The sequence below is a fragment of the Canis lupus genome, chromosome 7 (assembly GCF_003254725.2).
Source record: "Canis lupus dingo isolate Sandy chromosome 7, ASM325472v2, whole genome shotgun sequence".
Taxonomy (NCBI): Eukaryota; Metazoa; Chordata; class Mammalia; order Carnivora; family Canidae; genus Canis; species Canis lupus.
The window spans coordinates 63845866-63868762 of NC_064249.1; the positions used below are offsets into that span (position 1 = coordinate 63845866).

The 22897-nt window shown below is 37.7% G+C and overlaps 1 protein-coding gene and 1 long non-coding RNA gene across 10 annotated transcripts in view; one reads left to right on the top strand and one right to left on the bottom strand.

The window, feature by feature from the left end:
* OSBPL1A (oxysterol binding protein like 1A) overlaps positions 1-22897 on the top strand; it is a 228127-nt gene that overhangs the window by 102011 nt on the left and 103219 nt on the right. For 4 of the 9 annotated variants that reach the window (XM_025429282.3, XM_035718484.2, XM_025429284.3 and 1 more), the window contains one exon: positions 5281-5387. In XM_025429282.3, the coding sequence (XP_025285067.1) occupies positions 5281-5387 (107 nt within the window). The other 5 variants (XM_025429286.3, XM_025429288.3, XM_035718489.2 and 2 more) reach the window with 5 other exon arrangements.
* On the bottom strand, positions 1333-11968 carry LOC118355164 (uncharacterized). Its single transcript, XR_004817066.2, has 2 exons — positions 11828-11968; positions 1333-10242 (listed from the first exon to the last, which is right to left on the bottom strand). It is a non-coding gene; the product is annotated as an uncharacterized LOC118355164 (long non-coding RNA).

Sequence of the window (22897 nt, forward strand, 5' to 3'; positions counted from 1 at the left end):
TGCCTACTCGTCTTCCAGCCTCACTGGCCTTCTGGCTGCCCCTCGAATAGACTGGCCATACTCCTGCCTCATATCTGGGCCATGCTAGCCCTCTGCCTGGAAGTCTTTTCTCTCTGATACTCATGTCCTCACCTACCCTAGTCTTTAACAGAACCTTCTGGCTAAAGACTACAGACTTCTGATTGGACTCTGCAAAAGAGAGACCCTGTCAGGGGATTGGTGGAGGGGGTGAGAACAGTGAGGTGTTGTCCTCCCTCCCCTTAGCCTGGCTGCCTGGGGTATAATAGCACCATTGGGTTCCTGCCCCTGTCTGAAGCTCCCCCCCTCCCCCCATGACTCCAGCTCCTGCTTGGCTTAGAGATACTGTCCAGTCCTTTTGCCTTTCTGTTCCAGGATGGCAACTGTCTTGCATGCCAGTCTGTTAGTACACTTGCCCTCCCCTACTTTGTGTGTCTTTTTCAAAGAAGTTTTCAGGTGCCCTTTCTGTTTGCCAGCCACTTCCTTCCAGGACCCTTACCAATACCTCATTCTGGCCAAACTTGCAACTCCCCTTAACACTTGCTATTCCCCTACCTTGCTTTGTTTTCTTTTTTGTCACTTATCAAACTTGCTGTGTGTGGGGGTGGGGAGAGAGTGTGTGTAGTTGATTGTCTCTCCTATTAGAATATAAACTCCACGAAGGCAGGAACTTTTGTCTGTTTTATTTGCCGATTGTCTTCAGCACCTTAACAGCGTGACACATGTGGGCACTTGCCATATATACAGTTGACTCTTGAACAGCATGGGTTTGAATTGCATGAGTCCACTTATATGTAGCTTTTTTTTTCTTTAATTCAGCACAGTACTGCGAATGTATTCCTATTTTTTTAACCTCTTCTCTCTGGCTTTTACTCCATTGTAAGAATACAGTATATAATACAGCATATGAAATACATGTTAATTGAGTGTATTATCGATAAGGCTTCTGGTCAACAGTAGGTTCTTAGTAGTTAAGTTTCAGGGGAATCAAACATTATATGTGGATTTTTAACTGCAAGGGGGTCAGTGTCCCAACTCCCATGTTGTTCAAGGGTCAACTGTTTTGAGTGAATGAAATGAATGACTCCTTACCTAGCTTATAAATTGATAACTTCTTTTGAACTCAGAAACAAGTACTAAATTTGTTTTGTCAAATTACTATATAGATTATACAAGTGAGCACTGAACCTGCTACATGACAGCCATGCAGTCAGTGATGGATACAGAGCCTCTCGCCTCTCTGGAGTTCCCCTTAATCACAATTCTGATAGGATCTTCTCAGGACTGTTTTCTATACTATTTGAAAATAATATAGATATTTTAGGTATGTTTGCTTTATTGGACGTTATATTTATTACTTTTTTAAAGATTTTATTTATTCATGAGACAGAGAGGCAGAGACACAGGCAGAGGGAGAAGCAGGCTCCATGCAGGGAGCTTGATGTGGACTCAATCCTGGGACTCCAGGATCAAACGCCCAGAGCTGAAAGCAGGCGCTAAACCGCTGAGCCACCCAGGGATCCCCCTGGACATTACATTTAGCAATAAAAGCATTGTTCAAGTTCCAACTCAAAAAAATTCAACCTCTTCTCAGACTCTGCTCCATTATTCCATCCCATAATAGTTATTCCTTTCTCTGAATATTTAACATTTTTTAAGTGTCTGGATAATTTGTTTACTATCTATGTCTTATAACATCCCTGATACCTTTTTATTTTCCCTTAACTCTACTGTAATTCATTTAACACTTGCTGTTTTGAACTTTATACTCTCCATTGCAGCCAGTGCAGATTATATAGATATAGACAGAATGGTTTAATAGTACTTGTTTAGTGGGTGATTGCGTTCACCCTGGTCGTCTTAATTTGAACAACAAAAAACATTTATATCCTCATATAGGGACCTCTCAGTTTTTTTTCAAGTTACAGTTTTATGTAAAGGTTTTAGAAGGTCAGTTGATTTTTTTTTTTTTTTAAAGATTGTATTTATTTATTCATGAGAGACACAGAAGGAGAGAGGGGCGGAGACACAGGCAGAGGGAGAAGCAGGCTCCCTTCAGGGACCCTGACTGGGACTCGATCCCGGGTCTCCAGGATCATGCCCTGGGCTGAAGGCAGCACTAAACCAACCGCTAAGCCACCGGGGCTGCCCGGTCAGTTGATTTTTTATATGCAGATATCATTTTCTTTTTTTGAGGAGAGAGTACTGATTTTCTTGAGGCATGTATATAATTCCAATTAGGTGTGAAAGTCAGTTTTTAAAATGCCTCTTGGCATGCAGGTTAGCATGTCTCTTATGTACGTAGTCAGATGAATTGCCATTTTTTCCTTCACCCAAAAAAAAACAAAAACAAAAACATAAGGCTTCATGAAGAGGATGCCATTTGAACTTGGCCTTGAACAAAAAAGGTGTAAGTGGAGAAACGTCTGAATATGAATAATTATTCCAGTATTTGAAGAAGAGGATATATCTTGAACAAAGGTTTGGAGGCAGTAAAGTAAGAGTATTTCTAGGAAAACAAGTATTTTCAGGAAAGCAGTCTGGCTGAAACTGATTTAGTTTATAGAGTGTCTTAAATGTTGGCTAGTGAGTGTGGACTTTTTCCATATTAGGGGAACAATGGAGGTCATTCGTAATAGGTTTAGTTTGCCAGCCTAACAAGAAATAAGTATTTCCCCAATAGTTTTAAAACTTACCCAATTAAAAATTGTGTTATCATGAAAATGGCAGATTGTGAGCTTTTTATATATGTTTCTAAAGTTAAGCTTTTCACCTAAGATCTTCTAGCATCTTTTCTGAGCTCAAAACTTTTTTTGCACAAAAATATGACATTTTTCCTCCAAATTAAGTGTCCAATTCTTATAGTAGGCCAAATATGGTTACATACTGGTCTTTTTACATTTGTTCATTACAACTTCGTCTCTAATAATTGGCTAAAATATATTTGCATTGATTCCCAGTTGGTAACTTTTCTAGAAGCCTGGTGGCTTTATTTCTTTTTATGTAACAATATGCAAACATCATCCTATAAGAAAGAAGCATGCCACTGTGAACCAACTGGCGCCTGATATGCTGCCCTGGCACTAGAGTATCAGTTCTTATATAGACCTACTGTGCAAGTTACAGTTCATTTCAAAATCTTGCTTGAACACCAGAGTATCAGAGAAATTAGCTAACTTGACTCTTTTGGACAAAAGAATTTGATGCACTCTCAATAATGGATTCTTAAAAGTCAATAGATATTTCTTGGGGTATCTTTTAAAAGGTTACAGGATCTGTTTTATTTAAAATTCTGAAGTTCATAAAAATTTGACATTTAAAATTTCATGCTAATCAACAAGTATATAAAAGTGTTAAATATCCCAAACACACAAAATTGTAGATGATTAAGCATGTGATGGTATTTAATTGAAAAAAAATACATCCATGAATGACTATGCTTGCATCTTCTTACCATTTGTGCCATGAAAGTGGAAAATTACTAGATTACCCAGAGCATTTATGGAAGGCAGAGGCTGTGCCTGATTTTTTTGTACATCCCCTCACCGTACTCAATCCACAGCTCTGTGTGAGACATCTGTTGAGGTACTATTTAAGTCCTATGGCATCTGGCATATGGTATTCTTTTTTGCTATTTAGCAACTAAATAAATCTTCACAATGTGTATCGAAGATTCAAAATGAAAAATATGTAAAATCAAATTTATTTTAGGATATAGTAGTTTTCAATTGTTTGGGTGTTCTTTTTTGTTTGGGTGTTATTAAGAATAGCTAACACTAAAAAAAAAAAAAGAATAGCTAACACTAGGAAACTATTCAATAAAATGAAAAATAGAATAAAATGACATTTGGTATTTATATCCAGATAATAGTGACAGGTTGTTCATACCTTCATTCACTTACCTTTTCCTTTTGTTGCCTGCCCATTTTGCCTTAGGAGTTTTGAGGAATAATTTTTCCAAGAAGAGGACTTTTCTTTGCTAAAATAAATCACATTCCTATAGAAATCTTAGAGAATGAACAATAGCTATGATTTTATCACCTAGAAATAATGGCTGTAAATCATTTGGTATATGTTCTTGGTAGATTTTATTTTCCTTTCCACTTTCCATTTGAAAATATTTGTATCTTGAAGGGACCCACTGTTTTATGGCCTGATAATAGCAAATTGCTGGCATTTGAATTTGATTACTTTTGCTTATTGACCTTATTTACTGTGTTATAAGAATCATGTTCTAAGTGAATCAAGATTATTTAAGACAGAGGGTGGTATATATTTGTCTTTTTCCTTTTAAGTTATTCTTAGATGAAAGTCTTTCTTAATATTTATATTTGATAGAAGGGACACATTTAAAGGATCTAAGTGTATAATTAACACAAAGGTCTAAACTATTTGAACTAAGAGCATTTCTCTAGCATTAATCTAGACACAGGATATGACATTTTACTTGTTTTTTAAGTGATATATGTGTATTTTTCAGCTTTCTCTTGTCAGCATTCTGTTTTTGTTTTGGGTAGGCTTTTGTTTTGTTTTTTGTTTTTTATTTTTGTTTTTGTAATGGGTAAGTGGATTAAGATTTCCTTAGGGAAGTAGGGAAGGTAGTTGATATTACCATTTCTTGTTCCCAACTTCTATTCTGAAAGATACTGGCTTCCAGAGGGACACATTTGTAAGAGTGAAAATACCTATTTCATGCCAGACATTTGTCCCATAAATACTAGAGAAAGTTGAGTTAATGCCACCTTTAGGTGTTAGCCATCATGTCAACTGCCGTATTATTTTTAGTTCTTGGCTTTTGAATAAAATTACTTATCTACTATAGAATATCATGAAAGGAAATATTAATCCACTGCTTTTCTTAAACATTATATTATTATTCCTGTAAACTTTTAAAAATATTTTTAAGTTTTATTTTTTTAGTCCTTACTCTTCTCCTTGCAGGATATTGGCCTTTCTAGGACAAGGTTTCATCTTTTCTTTTACATACCAATTTATGTGCCTTGTGTATAGTAGGTGCTAATAACAATGCTCAAGGAATATACAATATGCTTTGTTTAGGCAGCTAGCTGGAAGGAAACATGAAGTTAGTAGACATAAAAATGTTAGTGGTGCCTGGCTGGCTCAGTAGAGCATGCAACTCTTAATCTCGGGGTCCTGAGTTTAAGCTCCACAGTGGATATAGAGATTACTTTTAAAAAACAGTGATTTCAAAAATATTTATGGTCTTAAAATCCCACTAATTTTATTTATTTTTATTTTTAGACATGCTTCCATCATTTCTTCAGAAAGTTGAAGTTGTCTCTGAAGCTTCTAGAGAAACTTGTGTAGCTTTGAGTGATTGCCTTAATCTCTTCACTAAACAAGAAGGGGTAGGTAGTTTGGAATCGAATTTTTTAATAATTGGGTGTCACATACTAGATCATCCAGTAAATCACTGCTTTCAAATTGTCCAAAGGTAGGAGAAAATAGTCTTAACAAAGAAATTGAAAGCTTTGTTTTCACTAAAATTTGGAGAAATCTTTCATTCTTGAGTAAGCAGGATGATTCTGTAGTAACTTGTGTTCATATCTAATTTACTTAAATAGCTGTATTTATCAACCATGGTTTAAAGTTCTACTCAGAGTTCTTGTGGCATTTCAACAAGAGGGTTGTGAAAATATTGTAGAAACCAAAGGTTTTATGTGAAAAATACATGATACTTGTATTTAGTAAATAAAGCGATATCACACTTACCTATGTGAACTCTCAGTGGATTAAATATCTTATGTTCTTTACCGCCTGCTCTCTCCCATTTACAAAATTGCCATTTACTTTTCCAAATATTAGAGTGGTAAGTTTACCCGTTAGTAATTCTTTTTCCGAGGATTGAAAAGTTGTAAAGATGTGTTTTGGCTGTCTGGACTAGAATTTTTCTTGTTTTATTTTTTTCCCCTTTCTTGTTTTCATGATGGTAATGCAAGTCAAGCAGCCATAGGCTTTCTTTTCCATTTTATTAATTTCTACATATATGTTTAGTCTTCAACTTTTTCTTTTTTATTTTATTTTTTTTTATTTTTAAAGATTTTATTTATTTATTCATAGAGGCACAGAGAGAGAATGAGAGGCAGAGACACAGGCAGGAGGAGAAGCAGGCTCCATGCAGAGAGCCTGACGTGGGACTCGATCCAGGGTCTCCAGGACCACGCCCTGGGCTGCAGGCGGTGTTAAACCGCTGTGCCACCGGGGCTGCCCAGTCTTCAACTTTTTAGATTAAGACACCATATTTCTTATTCTTGTTACAATTTATTTGTAACTTTTAATTTGATAATTAGGTTTTGGGTAAAACAAGATAGATAAAAATGGTTTTATATGTTTCATATGTAAAGATCTAAAATGTGATTACAATGGAAGCTTTGGAAATTCACATAAAATTTTTTAAATGCCAGGTTTGTTATGTACACAACAAATTTCATATTTTATTTGGAGAAAAAAGTATATGAGTAATCTGAAATTCATTTAAAATAAACTTAGAGAAAGTCTTTAACAATTTTATTAACTATCACAGGAAAACATAATTGTTCATTAAAACCTTTAAATGGTTGATTCTTCCAATACTGTTTGAAAACATTCCCTCTCAGCATTTGTATTTTTGGTGATTTCATATTCTAGCTTATTTAAATGAGGCATGATTTCATGATCTAAATAAATCTAAATAGTATTTAGAAGATTTTTGAAATGAACAAATTATGTCTAGGGATTCAGGTAATATTTAATACATTGTAATACTAAATTTCATTAACATCTCTTATATGGCACCTGGTGGATGGATCAAATGTCTTTGTTTTAGAGGTGTATAGTTTCAAGGTAAATGCTAGATTAAAAGTAATTTAATTACGTCTAGAAGCCAGCCTATGCTAATTTTTAAACTGTTTGCTTAAAAATATAGCCTAGGTAATTACTTCTCTGAAAATCCAGATGTGCAAGAGTGTATTAGCTTCAAGTTTAGGCTAATTAGACTTCTAAATTTGTCATGAGGATTAAATAACAAAATGTATGCAAAATACTTAGCATAGTTCCTGACACATAGTAAGCCCTGAGTAAAAATCAACAATTATTATTGTCGGATACTGTTTAATTATTAACGCTTGTGACTCCTTTTTTTCTGATGGCATTTTGGAGCTTTTGTGTCTTTAGCACTGAATTCAACTCGTTTTGGGAGGAGGAGGTATTGTCTAAAGAAAATTTGAGTATTTGTAAATGATTGTGTTCTCTTCATCCTTATTATTCAAGTGACAAAGGCTACTTACGTTCTCTGAACCTTGATATTTTTATCTTTCAAATAAAGGAGACCATATAGTAAGTCATTAACAGCACTAGTCTGAAAGTCTAATGGACGTTTTTATAATCTGTCTTTTCCCTAACCTACTGTGGGGAAGTTCTGTAAAATGAAAATGTATAGACACCTCAGTGTCAGGTGTGGGGATCAAATGTATATAGATGAATAATATGTATATAGAGCATATTAACATACTGTGGTACACAGTACTCATTTAGGAAATGGCATTTGTTGCTTCATACTTTCAGAGTATCTTTAAGATTCTTTTTCAGTAATGCTATAAATATTAAATATCAACTCTGTGAGGTTCTCAACAGAATTCATTCTGAGAAAAAGGATTATAGACAAACGGGCCCCCAAATATTTAAAAGACAAAATGTGATCATTGAAGTTAGTTTTTCATGTGGCTAAGACCTACAACATGGGACTTTAATAGTGTACTTGAGGTACGAGAGCAGAATAATTTGACATTATAATGCCTTATTTATCTGGAATCAAATTATATATCTATTATCTAGAAATTTTGTTAACAGTCCTAAGTTTTGAATTCAGAGACTGGGTCTGATTCCATGCTTTGCTCCTTAATCTTTCTTTGCTACAGTTTTCATATACAGTTTCCTTTTTAAAGTGGCAACCAACCAAAAAAGAATGTTTTGAAAAATAAGTATGATCATCTTGGCAAACACCCTATAAACTATACCTGGCACATAATGGGGATCCAGTAGGTCTAAGTGATCCCAGCCCCCACAGTAGCAAAACTGTTTTTATTGAAATCTTTTGATGACAGTTATTCTGAATGTTATACATTTACATCTTATGCTAAATTTTTAACACTTATCTTTTCTAGGTGATTGTCCTTTTGTCCTTTTTTCTATGTTCATAATTACTCTGTGTCTTAATACACAGATGTCTTCAGGGGGTAATGTTTATAGAACTGTGTAATTTGACTAAATGGCCCAGTCCTGCTAATGCTCTTGAATTCACTTTTGCTATTTATGGGTTTAAAATTTTTTTCTGTTGATTTTTAGATCGACTGTGTGTCTGTCTGTACCAGTGGACTACTGATCCCTTCTGATTTATTCTTTCTAATGTTGTTTACTAAAAAGAAAACCAGATAATCAAACTTGCTGGTAAAACTATGTCCACAGTAAGAGCAAGCTGGCTCTGCATGAGAAACATAGGGGTTTATAATGAACACAGGTTCCTGGATTTGGAGCTTTGTAGTTCTGTGGTATGTGAATATTCTCTGCTTATTTGGGGATGCTCTGATAGGACCCAGATAGTCAACGTTTTCCATAGACCTCTACATAAATGGGGTGGATTATGGATGCATATTTTACTTGCAAATAACACTCTTTTGTTGAAAAAAAAAATCCTGCAATATAGAAAGCAACCTGTAAAGCTTGTGATTGACTTACTAAAGGGAAACTTACCAGGTGTTTTTAGGGTTGGGGAAACATTAGAGAATGTGAGTGCCTTCATTTGTCTTTACCTTTGTTTGAGAGTTCTATTCAAAAAGCTAGTGGGGCACCTGGCTGGCTCATTTGGTAGAGCACAGAGCTTTTAATCTCAGGCCCATGAGTTCAAGCCCCACATTGGGCATGGAATCTACTTAAAAGAAAAAAAAAATTCAAAGGCTAGAAACTGGCTTCATGAATTTATGTTTGTTTCTGTACTTTTCCTCACTAGAAGGTGGTATCAGAAGTGGCTAAAACGTCACATAGTGCCATCATTGGTCCCTTTCTTGTTTGGCATATTATTGAGCTCCCTCTGATATTAGTCAAACCAGTTTTTCCAAAGTAGGAACTTGCTTATTGAAAATTAGTGTAAGCTCACTCATAAAATCCTTTATGCTGCTTTTTTTTTTTTTTTTAAGATTTTATTTATTCATGAGAAAGACAGAGACATAGAGGGAGAAGCAGGCTTCCTGCGGGAAGCCTGATATGGGACTCGATCCTGGGACCCTAGGATCATGCCCTGAGCCTAAGGTAGATGCTCCACCACAGAGCCACCCAGGGTGCCCCTACTTTATGCTTCTGTGTTAAAATTCCTGACCGCTAAAGAGCTGTAACCCAAATGTATGATTGGGATGACAGTGGTGGTGAGTTTGTCGTGTAATGGAGACATCTGGACCTTCAGTTGGACCAACCAAAAGGTAGTGCAACTTGGGACCAAATGCTGGTATCTTTGGAGAGAAGCTCCTCCTGTGAGCTTCCAGCTCTATGAAGTCGAGGTCACTAATATTCCTAGTCTCTTGGGCTGTTCAAGATAACTCCTTTAGTTATCTCTTTCATTTTTTATTGTTTATACCTTTTGGGCCTTTACCTCTGTCTTCTCTTCAGTCTCCTCCTTTCCCTCTGCTCTGAGCAAAATTCTGTATTAAACATGGAGGCAGTGCCTGCATTTGCTGCCAGTTCCTTGCCACTCCCAACCCCCAGTTCCCTATCTTATTCTTTCCTTTCCTTGGCATCTGTCTCCTTCCATCCTGTTTCAAAAACAGCTCCTCTCTTTTGCATTCTCTACTCCCTTACAGCTTCTGTCTCCTTACATTCCTTTCCAGTTCTATTTTGGAAATGTGATACTTTCTGTTTCTACTTCTTTATTCCTCAACTAGCCCACTGAAACCATGCTTGCCAAAAATCTGCTTACTGCTAAATCAGAGGATACCCTTAAATTACCTTGCTTGTCCTGTGACAGGTCTGGCATTTGACTACTCCTTGCTTTTTGGAGTTCTTCTCAGTGATTTCCGTGGTGCCTACCTCTTCTGGCTTCTCTTTCCTTTAGAGCAGCTCCTCCTCAGGTTTCTTTTGAAGCATCTTTTCTTCTGCCTGTGCCTTGAGTGTCAGTGTCCCTGGTTTCTGTGGGTGGCCTTCTCACTCAGCATTCTCCTTGGATGATCATAGGCATTTCTGCAAACAGAAATCCATGATGACTCCAATATCTCCACCTTAGATCTCTCCTGAGCTGTGAACCAGTATATCCAGCTGCCTTTTGAACACACATATGGTTATATCACAGGCATTTCAAAACCAGTGTGTCTAAAGCTGAATTATCCATTCAACTCAGAGTTAGAATTACCACCTATCCAGGAACCCAAGCCAAGATCATGGGAGCTATTCTCAGTTCATCCTTCTTCCTTATCCCCCCCCCCCCCCCCTTTTATCAGGTTCTGTCATTTTTACTCCCTGTCTCTCAGCTGTCTGTCTCCCTGTTCTCCCTCTCCTCCCACCCAGCACTCAGCTCCTGCACTGCCACTTTGTGAGGACAGAGCTCTCAGGATTGCTCTGTTGGATGACTGCCACCATTTCCTCATCCCAGGTTCCACCCTTCGGAACTGGTTTAGATATCCCTCCTATTCTGGGTCCTTTCTGTTGTAGCACTTAACACATTGTATCATTATATATTTACTTGTCTGATTATATATTATGTATTGACTAAAAAGCCCCTTAAGTAAGCAACTGTATCTGTTATTTTTGTAGCATCTGTGTCTAGTATAGTACTTGTCATGTAGTAGGCAGTTAATAAATATCTAAATGAATGCATAATGAATGTACAAAGGAAAGAATACAAAGATCAGACCAATCAGGGTCTACTCTCTGCTGTCTTGACCTTAAGCAAATTAATACATGTTTGGGAATTTCACTTCCAAATCTGAGAGAATACAGATGAGTTATTTTATGTGAAGTTCCTCAGTACAGTGCCTGGCACAGTTTAGGTTCTTTGTAAATTGCCTTCTAAAACATGTTATTTTTACTGCCTAGTACTACTTTTGTAGGCTGAATTCATTCTCTAATTTTTAAAACCCAGGAGGAAGATTCTGTAGCAGCTGCATTTAGTGCCAAATGTGAGTTTTCACAATACCATTTAGTTATCAGTTTAGAATGGGGGAGGAGGGAAGCAAACTGACTTTTCAAAGACACCATGAAACCTCATTGACATTAATTCCAGATTTTCTAGTGTACTGTTGTATCATCTTTTACACATTTTATATCTGTAGCGTAGTTACAGCCACCGCTGTTGGAACAGCAAACTTAAAGTACCCTAGGATCTTGTCAAAGAAATAGTTTGGTTCAGTATTACTCTGCTCCCTAAAGTTTGAGGACAGGTTAATACTGTTTAAAACGAATACTGTTTATTTATTTATTATTTTACAAAATACTGTTTAGAACAAAAAGTTATGTGTGCCCCATCCCTATCAGAGCTTAATAGTTAACTAGAAATTTTATTATCCTGAACATCTTACTTAGTGTAATATTTATGTGGTGGGTTTTACTGTCCTTTGAATCTCTGTCTACCCTTCAAGCCTGGCTGGAATAAAAAAACCATCTATTTCATATAAGTAGGTTTCACATCAATAGGATTAATACCATTGTTTTCCTCATTGCTCAAATGGTAGCTTAGAAAGTGCTTAAAAAAATAAATGCATGAAGTCTAGTTCAATCTTTGTAATGGAATTAGAAACATTCAGTGAAAGCCTGACTAAGGGTCAGTTACCTTTGAGGCGCAAGAGACCAAAGAGGATTCCTCCGCTTTTCCCCAGGGGCGGGCTGGCTCTTTAGAAGTTGTCAGGGCAGGCGTCGCCGGGAGAGGGCTTGAGCACCCAGCCCGCTCTAGGACCTCGCAGGAGCCTCCTTGGGATGCACGCAGAGCTCGAGTAGCAGTTTCCTTACTTCCTTCCCTAGAACTGCGGGCCAGGGGTCTGCCCGTCGCTCGGAGGGGCTGTGTGCAGGCTCCCGTCGTCCCGGGCAGGTCCCTACCTGCGCCTCGGCGGAGCGGGCCCGCGGGAGGGGGGCCGGGGGAGGAGGGACTGGACGACGACAGCGGCAGCGCGGAGCCGCCTGCTGCAGGCCATTCGCCGCGCTGCTGCTCGCACTCTCCCCGGCGAGCCCTGGAGGAGGGCGGCTCTGGCTCTGCGGCGAGGGGCGCTGCACGGACCTCTGGTGGCCTGAGGGCCAGAGCGGGAGTCCTGGGCCGCCCCGCTCCTTGACCTCGCCGGAGCCCAGGGCGGGCCGAGCAAAGGTGACTTAGGGAGACCTTGCGGTGCCGCCCTGGGTCTCGCCTCCGGGCTGGGCTGGAGGGGAGGCGGAGGAACAGGAACAGGCCAAGCGCGTTTGTGCTGGAGCTGCCCAGGGAGCGCAGGGCGGAGCGCGCCGGCGGGGATCCCCAGATCCGGCCCAGGTGGGTGAGTGCGTGTGCCCCCTGGGGGCTTTGCGCGGTCAGCCTCGGGACGGCAGAGGACGCTGGGGGGGGAAGTGGGGGAGGGCAGCCAGACGACATCTAGGGATGTGAGTAGATCCAAGAATAGTTGGACGCGTGAGTGCAGCCTCGGGCGAGTGGGGAGGGGTGCGTGAAGCCGGGACCCTCGCAGCCTGGCCAGGGTCTTCCTTGCCGCCTGTGTACTTGTGTCGGGTTCCCACAGGGAGAGCCACTGGGGGGAAAGGCAGTGGACAGCTTCCCCCCCCCCCCCCAGCTAAATATTGGTAGTAGGTCAAGTGGGGCCGGAGTGGGAGGAGTAAGGCAGTGAAAGACATTATTGTCCTAAATAACCTTCCAAGTTAGTGATTTTTTGCATGTCTCTGCCCTGGCTGACATTGAGATGAACTTACCATCCGCTGTGTGAGGCCGCTAAAATTCCAAGGAAACGCATGAGTGGATTAAAGAGAAAAAGGGAAAATTATACTGGGGTTGAGGAGTGGGGAGGGAGAGAGCTTTTAACTTTGTTTTGATTAGGATTTTTGATTACTCATAGGCTTTCTTTGTAGCCTAAACCAGTGGAGAATCACGTTCCCTAGCATTCAGAGCATGTGGCTAGTTGTTTTTGTGTTTTTTGTTGTGCTGGTTTTTTCTGGATTTGGAGAGAGGGTAGTAAGAAAGGAAAGATGCCAGAGAGGAGCATAGTACAGCTTTTGAGAGTTATTAAAGCTATTAAAAGTTTCTTAATTTCAATTAGGCTCAAAGATGGAATGAAGGCATTTTGTTTTAAAGACATGGAGTAACTTAGGAATCTTTTTCAAAAGAGAAAAATGCTTGAAATGTGTGTTGGTGGAAGAATGTGTAGGCTAGAATATGGGGATCTAAATGTAAATTTTCTTTTCAGTTTGAGGACACACTGAAGTTAATCGCTGGTCCAAATAATGTTTGATTTCAGTGAGAAGCTGATAACTTTGGTAGTTAGGTTGGTTTTGACTGAGTAGATATTCTATCTGAACATGATGACCAGAGAGGTATTTCAGCTTTTGTCCTGGTATTACTTTTACTAGACTGGGATCTTAAAGGCATTTGTGTCATTGTGAATATGATAGCAAGACTCTGGTCTCCCCTCTTTAGAACCTCTTTAAAAGTTAATTTTAGGGAATTTCATTGAGGGTGAAAGTGACCTACATAATCTCTGTTCCTTCGCTTGTGCATCTTGCAAAATGAGGGAAAATTAAAAAGCTCATTAGATTTTCCATATTAAAAGCACATGCATGTACTACTACAGGGTAATATATAAAGTCAAGCATGTTTAGAATATTGTACAGAAGATAACTGATAAAGTAATTATGCAATAGTATGTGCTCTGAGCTTTGTACAATTTATATTTGTCATCTGTATTCTTTTAATAGGCTTTTATGAATTAGTATCTTAGTATTCAAATATATAGTTATGTTTTTAAGCTCTGTGAGGATCATAAAAATTTTTAATTCCTTTAAAAATTAGAAATCTAGATTTTTTTTTTTTTTTTACTTGGTCCATAATTTTATTCCTAAACTTTCAGCTTGTATGTATAGTCAGGAAATAGACTACAAGTTAATTTTGGAAACAGGTAGGATGTAAGTTAAATGTTCTTACTGTTTTTAAAAGTTTTTAATATGAAGTTTATGTAGCATGAAGCAGGTTTCATTTTGATAACTTGTGAAGTATTTGAACAAAAATATTTAAGATTGTAATTATTTCAGCAGTATGAAAAAAGAGTGTGTGTGTGTGTGATTTTAGCCTTGTCATGCTTGGTATGACCCCGGATCTTTTCCTGATAACTTTTTGTATCACAGTGGTACCAAGTCTGTAACCTGCATGCAATTGTATTTGACTTGTATTCCTATTAGTACAGTGCCTAATTTTTATGCTATCTGATGAATTTTGCATGAGTTATAGGCAGACATAATTTTCCTTTCATTTTAACTTGAGTAATAAGGCTATAACCCATATACATTTTTATAATGCTCCACCATTGATTGATATCTATTATTTTATGTAAAAACTTCCTTAATAAGTATTTACATAGTGTTTACCTCGTCAGGTATCTTGCTAAACCAGTCAAGGCTAGATGAATAGAAGGGTTTTCTTGAAAAGTTTTATCAAATATGCCTAAAGAGGAATGCCCAAGGTAAGTTAGAATGAGTGAAAGATTTTAATCAGGGGAGAGATTTAATCAGATTTGCTCCTTATGAGAAGGATTAGAGGAAGTCCTCAAAACAGGGTGACCAGGTGCAGGAATTCAAGAGAGAGATAATCAGAGTCTGAACCTAGCTGGTGGCTACCAAAGATAACCTCCTAGGAGCTGATGATAGTTGAATAAGTGAGGAATGAAGGAGAAGATGGAGTCCTAGCTGACTCCCAGGCTTACGGTGGATAAATCATTGGATGGAAGGTGACTAAAGGAGGGAGTAAAGGGAGTAGGGGGAGGATGAGTTCACCTTCCTACATGATGACATCCAAATAAGGGCAGCCTTACTCATCCAATAAAAATTTACAGATCGTTGGTATTGGAGGTCACCTACATAAACATGGAACTTGTTCAGTAAAGAATATCACCCAGGAGACATACAGCTTAAAAAGTTTGAAATCAAAGGATTGAATACTGATATTAAAAGACACGTGAGAGAAAAGAAAGCCCGTGGACAGCACTAAGCAGCAACAGCTGGAGAGGCAGGAAAAGTCCAGAACAGTGGAGGCCAGTGGGGACAATTGGGTCGAAATTTTGAGGTAACAAACTAAGATGTGTTCACTATTGGTCTTTGATGAGGGGAGTTCTAGAAGCATGACCTAGGGAGAAGCTAAATGGCAATAAGCAGCAGATTAAATGGGAAGCGAAAAAGTAGAAATAATGAAGACAGACTGATTTGGTTTCTATAGACAGTCATAATCTATGAATAACTACAGTTTTGTTTGTTTGTTTCTTTCAATTCTTACATCTCATTTTCATGTTCCTAATGTATTGGCCAGGTCCTTTAGGACAGTGGTGAACAGAAGCTGAGATGGTGGGAATCAATCCTTGTTTTTTAAAAAAGGCACAGTTCTAACTTCCAACGACTCACTATTAAGAGTGATACTTAGTAAATACCATTTCCTAGAATAACAAAGTTCTTTTTCATTCTTATATTGTTGAGTTTTTTTTTTTTAAATCATGAAAGGGGGTTCCATTTTATCATATTCTTTCTGCATTTAATAAGAATCATAAGGTTTTTCTTTATTAAAGTGGCAAATTTATGTTTTTTTTTTCAAATTATATTTTTAGACTTTTTAAATGATAAGCCATCTTTGTTTACCTGGAATAAACCTAATTTGGTCATTGTATTATCTTTAACGTTCACCTCAATTTGGTTTATTTGGATTTTAGCATCTATTTATGAGTGAGATTGGCTTTTAATTTCTTTGTTTTGTTCTCATCAGTCTTTAGTATCCAGGTTTTACTGGCTTCATAAAGCCAGTAAAGTATTCTTTACTGGATACTGGAGTATTCTTTATTGGAGAATACTGTAGTATTCTCTTTTTATCCTGGAAGAGCTTATATAAAATTAAAGTGATCTGTTCCTTCTTGTAAAGTTATCTTTCTGAGATTTTTTTAAACTATTAGTTAGAAATATTTAATGGTTATAGGACTATTTTAGTTTTCTGTTTCTTGTTGGGTCAATTTTAACAAGTTAATTATTTTCCATTTAAGTTTTGAAATTTATTGTTATAAGGCTGTTCATTGTAGTCTTATATTGTCTTTTTAACTTATTTTGGATCTGTAATTACATATTTTTTCCTGATGTTTTCCATTTTTTTCCTAATATTTATTTGGATCTTCCAATAAATTTCTCTTTAAAATGAGTCTCTTTAAGGCTTGGTTTATTGGAATATTTTTCAAAGAACTCTCTTTAGCTTTGTTATTTGTTTCATCTTTTTAATTTTTTTTTAAATTTTTATTTATTTATGATAGTCACAGAGAGAGAGGCAGAGACACAGGCAGAGGGAGAAGCAGGCTCCATGCACCGGGAGCCCGACGTGGGATTCGATCCCGGGTCTCCAGGATCGCGCCCTGGGCCAAAGGCAGGCGCTAAACCGCTGCACCACCCAGGGATCCCCCTCATCTTTTTAATTTTTATAGTTACCTCTATCACTTTCAGTTTATTTTTTCCCCTAATATCTCTACATTTATTATTCTCTTGTCTCTTTGAAGTGGATAATTTTTTCAAAATTTATTTTCCATATTTCAAGTTGTATGTTTTGTAATTCTAGTATTTTATAATTGAGTTAATATATTTCTGGCAGCTTTATCCATGACTTTGATTTTCTTACAGACTTTAATAATGCATTCCTAGACTTCAGTTTTCCAGACTGAGGACTGCTTACATATGTAGAGTACTGCCCTTTTGATATTTAAAACATGTAAAACTTTTGCCGGGGTTTTAACTACTTCCATTTTTTTTTTTTTTTCTGTCTCTTACCTGACTCTTGTTTTCATTGGTTGGCATTTCTGTTTCCTTTCCAGACTTGCTTCTCACTTTCTTCCTCTTTTCTTCACCTTCACAACTTCTTTTCTGACTCTTGACAGTCTGCATGGTGGGAGAATGATCATTATTCCCTTGCTTTCTCTCTCTTTTTTTCAATGTCTTTCCAATGTTCTCCCCCATACTAAGAGGATTTTTCTATGATCTGATCAGTTTACTCCACCTTGCTTTTTTCCTCACAGCCTTGGCTCCAGCACCAAAGGTGAGAAAGTAGATAAACTGTATCTGATTTTCTTAAGATGCTCAGAGGTTCACCTTTACTTACTATATGATCTTTGTTAACTCCTCACATAATCTATCCAACTACTGATGATGATGTCAGGGGACTATGGACAGGGCCTAGGAAGAAAGCATAGATGGTAGACTATAGATCTGCTCTTATTTGGAGTCCTGAGGCACAGACTCCAGGATTAATGACCCTCCTCTTCTTGCTGTATGACTCTGGGTGACTTATTCCAAGGCCTCATATTCCTCCTCTGTAACACAGAATTAACACAGACCCTTTCCCTCTACTTCAGGAGTTGCTGTGAGACTTGAGTGGTGTAAGGATAAAGCCATTAGTTTTATGAGACAATCTTTCCTTTATTTTCAGAAAAATATCTTGAAAGGATTTTGCGCTCAATTCAGGGACAGAGAAGTAGAGTAAAAGTGGTTTGTGGCATGGGGTGCTGGATCAAAGAAACCCTGATGGGAAGCAATAGGTGTCATAGGAATGAGAGGAAGCACAGAAGTTGTGCTCAGTGGTTGAGATTCAGGAGAGGTGTCTGTTCTCTGGTAGATGGGGTTTTTCATCTGGTGGCGAAATATAATCCTATAGTAACATTGTTACCTATTTATTACTTGCTACATTCATGATACTACCTTTTTGAGCTTATATGAGATACCACCCTTCACTTAAAATAATGTTTCTACAAAGGAGATTTTGTTGTTAATTAAAAATTAAACTTGTGAAATATCTTACTTGCAAGAGAAATGATTTAGTTTTGAATTTTTTCATTTATTTTTGTTATTGTAGTTTATATTATGGATTAGTTGAAAATTTCAAAGTCATAGAATCAGTCTTAGATTGTAAAGCATCTAGTCTGGTGATCCTCAAAGATTTCACTGGGGCCTAAAGGCAGATACATAAGATGTAGACTATATATAAGACAAAAGTAAAAGCACCTTATCTGCTAAGGCACCTTCATAAAACACAGTTTGAAATGGTGATGTAATTGATCTGTTCATCTTTGTTTTACAAATAAGGAGAGAAAGGCTTGAAGAGAGAGGCAGCTACTTCCCCACGTTTTTGTAGCTAAGTGGGGGCTACACTTAGAGCTAAGTCCGGTATTCTGCCTCCAAATTGAGGAACAACCCCACTGTATCACACACAACCTGAATTAGGAAAACTTATGCATTAAAGAAGATAGTCCTCCTTGTTTCAAAGCTGACGTGGCCATCTACTAGCTAATTTCTCAATTTGACAAAAGGATACCAACTTTAGAAATAAGCAAATGGCCGAGTATATTGCAGTGTCTTCAGGTTTTGCACATAATACCTGTATTCCAGGCTCTCAGCAGGAGATGCTGTCTTTTTTTTTTTTGAAAATTTTACTTGAGAGAGGTCACATTTTTAGAAGATACTGAATTCATCCGTTTTTCCAAATATTCTGTATTTTGTCCTAAAATTAGACTGTCAGAATGCTATAGCCTGAGCTATATTTTCTTAATTTTCTGAAAACTAGCCCTTGCCGAGTTGTAAATTGGAATTACTCACTCAATTTCTATTGAGGGGCATCTCAAAAAAAAAAATTAGCTTTAATGAAATTATTATTTTGCCCTTTAATACTCTTATTCCCCTATATATTACCCTGAAAAAGAAATTAGAGCTAAGGGCAAAGAGGGAGTTTGTTTTCCCTAAAGAACTGATACATTTTTTTTCCTTGTGGACAATTAAAAGGGCATAATTGTATTTCTCTTTCTGTTTTGGCCTTAAGAGAATTCAGAGCCAGATTAGTGGCTTGTCCGCAGTATCTGTGGTAGGCTCCATCATTTGTAGGTCCTACCCTACTGCCCTATTAGAAATATAGCCTCCCAGTTGGAAATCACTGGATGACAGCATTCTCTTGTGAATTACTTAAATGTGGTTGTACTCCAGAGTCCATTCAAGTGTGATGATTGTGTTTTGGGATTTATCTGCAAGTAGTAAATACTAAGTAAATAGTTGTTATATAGTGTTAGAACTAGATATGTACTCCATACTGTGGTTTTCTTTTATGTGGAGGATATATGCATTTTGGCATTAAATGACTTTGTAATAGTTTCAAGGGCCAAAGTTAAAATATATGGCAAATGTTAAATTGAACCCTCCCTTTTTTTTTTCATATTCATGCAAATCAGACTTACTATGTATTTTAGACCAATATTTGGAAAAGGGTTTTCCTTTTTTTTTTTTTTTTTTGTGGTAAAATACAGAGAGCATAAAATTTATCATTACTGTTTGTAAATGCATAGTTCAGTAACATTAGGAACCTTGTGTTATGCAGCCATCACCATCATCTAGATCTCTTTCCATCTCTTAGTTTCATCTACTCTGAAACTCTCTACCCATTAAACAGCAATTCCCCATTCTCTTCTTCCCCCAGCCCTTGGCAACCACCATTCTTACTAGCTGTCTCCCTGAATTTGACCACTTTAGGAACCTCCAATAGGTGGAATTACTCTGTCCTTTTGTGCCTGCTTCATCTCACTTATCATAATGCCTTTGGGTTCATCCACATTGTATGGCAGGTGTCAGAATTTTCTTCCTCTTTAAGGTTGAATGATACTCCGTTGTGTGTATACACACATTTTCCTTAACCGTTCATGCATCCATGTTGCACTTGTGTTGATGCCTTTTGTCTGTTGTGAATAATGCTGCTATGAACGTTGAGTATACAGATACGTTTTTGTGTCTCCACTTTCAGTTCCTGTGATGATGAACTCAGAAGTGGAATTCCTGGATCATATAGTTCTCTTTTTCATTTTTGGAGGACTTGTACTGTTTTTGTAGTGGCTACACCATTTTACATTTCTACTAACAGTGCATAAGGATATTGTTCTATATCCTATCCAACAGTTGTTTTTCTCTTGTTGTTTTGATATAGTAGCCATCCTGGATGGGTGAGAAGTATGGAAAAAGTTTTTGTGATAAGTAAAGTTAGTCACTTTTAGATCCAAATGTCAATCCCAGGGTTGGCAGACTGTCTCTTCCTACATCATTCCATAATTGCTCTGCAGAGCCATGATTTTCTTTTATTTTTAAGACCATTGAAAAGTTGCCCTGTTGAAGTGTGGTAGAGGGCACACAGTCTCCCGGGTGTCCTCTCTTTTTCCCTCCAGTTAAAAAAAAGCAGCTGCATAAAGCAAGGATGATTCTTGGTTTCTGTGGACTTAAGACTTGGCTTAGGTCTAAATATCAATATTTTACCTTTATTTTCATTATCTTTCTGTACTTTAGATAGCACATGTTGCCTTGCCATTGTATTTTGAAAGATCATTGCTTAATTGAGAAGAATTTTATCTTCTGTACAGAGTCAGCATAGGAAAACTTAAGATATATTTGAATCACCACAGATATAAAATATGAAACAAAGAAATTGATATACTTAGGTCAAGCCTACCTTCACCTGTCCATGGGAACTAATAAAGTAATATATCAAAAGCAGAAAATGATTAACCTGAGCATTAGAATTGAACAGAGAATTTAACGTATTCTGTAAGGAAATTATTATTTGATCTTTAGCCATATTGAGTATAAAATTTCTATAAACCTTGAAGTCAATGGAAAATTTTAAAAATAAGATAGAAAATTGGGGAAAATATAACCACAAAGTTATCAAAAGGATCTTAGAGGGTCATTGAATTTTCTTCCATTTGCAAGAATCCTCTGTTTAGCTTCCTGCCTAGCTAGACCGTCATTTTACATGCTTATGAACGCTGTCATCAATGGATATACAGGCAGTGTACTCCAGTACTTACAAGCTTCGTGTCTGAGTCACACAGACCTGGTTTGAATACCAGCTCTGTCACTTAAGTTATGTGATCCTAGGCGGATCATGTAATCTCAAGAAGCTTGAGTTTCATCATTGTTTACAGCACCTACCTCATAGGATTGTGGGAGGATTGTATGAGCTAGTATGCTAAGTATTTATCGTAACATTTGGCATAAACACAGCTAGATACCAGCTCCTGCACTTCCTGCTGATACTACTACTATTATACATGAATTTTCTCTTACGACCACCCATTCCACTGTAGGAAGGTTAAACCTTACGTTAAGGTGAAGCTTATTCCATTTTTCTTTTAATTCATGTCTGCATTCTGCAGTACCACAAAAACATGTTCTGTCTCCTGTGACAATACTTCAGCTAGTTGGATCAACCAGTAAATTCTTTTTCTCCCAGGCCAAGCGTCTCCAAGTTCTTTTAACTGTCAGGCTTTCCAGATCCTTCCTTTTCTTATTCTTCAATGATCTCTGTTTTTTTCTAAAAGTGCATCATCCCGAAACAAAGTTAGTGTTCCACATGAAGTTTGAGTGCAGAACGTGGTACCTCTCAGTTGGCTTTCCATCCAATTGGAGGAAAAGAGTCTTGATTGCTATGGTAGTAGTAGCCTACAGAGCCCTGTGGGAAGGGCCCTGCTAGCCTACCTCTCAGCCTCTCCTATGCTATGCTTAGTATATACCCCCTCCCATCCAACCAATCTGCTTTGTTCTGAGGACAGCAGTCCCCTTCTGTTCCACAGACTTAAGAGCCTGTTCCTGCCTCAAAACATTCACTGTTCCTTTTCCTGGAACATGTTTCTCCCAGGTCCTTGCTTGATTTTTTTCCCTTACTTTTTAAGCCTTTAACTCAGTTGGAACCTGATCATGAGTTCTCTGGTCATCCTGTCTCCCAGGCCTTTCCTTCCCTTCCCAACTTCATTTTTGCTTTCAGTATTTTCTGCCACACTAAACACACTAAACATTTTTACTTATTGGTTTCCCCCCAGTAGACTGTAAGTTCTTTGAGCACAGGGATTTTTAGTCTATTTTGTTCATTGGTGACCCTCTGCAGCCTGTAATGGTGTAGGTGGTTGATGAATATTTGTTGCTTGAAAAGCAGAACTCCTCTTTATGTATTAGAGCACAAGCACAAGTCAGGGGAGGGGCAGAGGAAGAGGGAGCAGCAGACTCCTGCTGAGCAGGGAGCCCCATTGATTGTTGTGGGGCTGGATCCCAGGACCCTGGGATCATGACCTGAGTAGAAGGCTGACACTTAACTCACTGAGCTACCCAGGCGCCCCCCAAAACAAAAAATTTTAAGTGTTCCTTTTGAAGGGAAAATAAGCCACATTCATTATTTTAGGACTTTGGAGATTTTCACCTCATTTTGTTTGCTTCATCAATATTTTATTTTACATGTAATTTTATGTGCTCAAAAGATTTTTATCTTCTGTAAACTCGAATACAGATTTTTAAAACAAGAATATTTGTTCTTTAACTAAATCTTAACAGAGCTTCCTGAGTAGAGAGCTTAAGATAAATTATCTTTCCAACTTAGAATGGCCAGACTCCCAAACCCGCTGCTTGATCTCTTCCGAGGGCCCTCCAAAGATGGTTTTCTCTTTGTGCCATGACTTGAAAACTTAGGAAGCACTGCTTTAAGATATTTTAAATGTTTTTTTTTCAGATGGAGTTACAATCCACTGAACTGTGATTCTAGCGTATTTTAGTGTTTGTTTTTGCCCTAGGTTGAGAACTATGAAAGCACTTGTTAAAACAATAAAACATCAAAATTCTGTAAAAATCA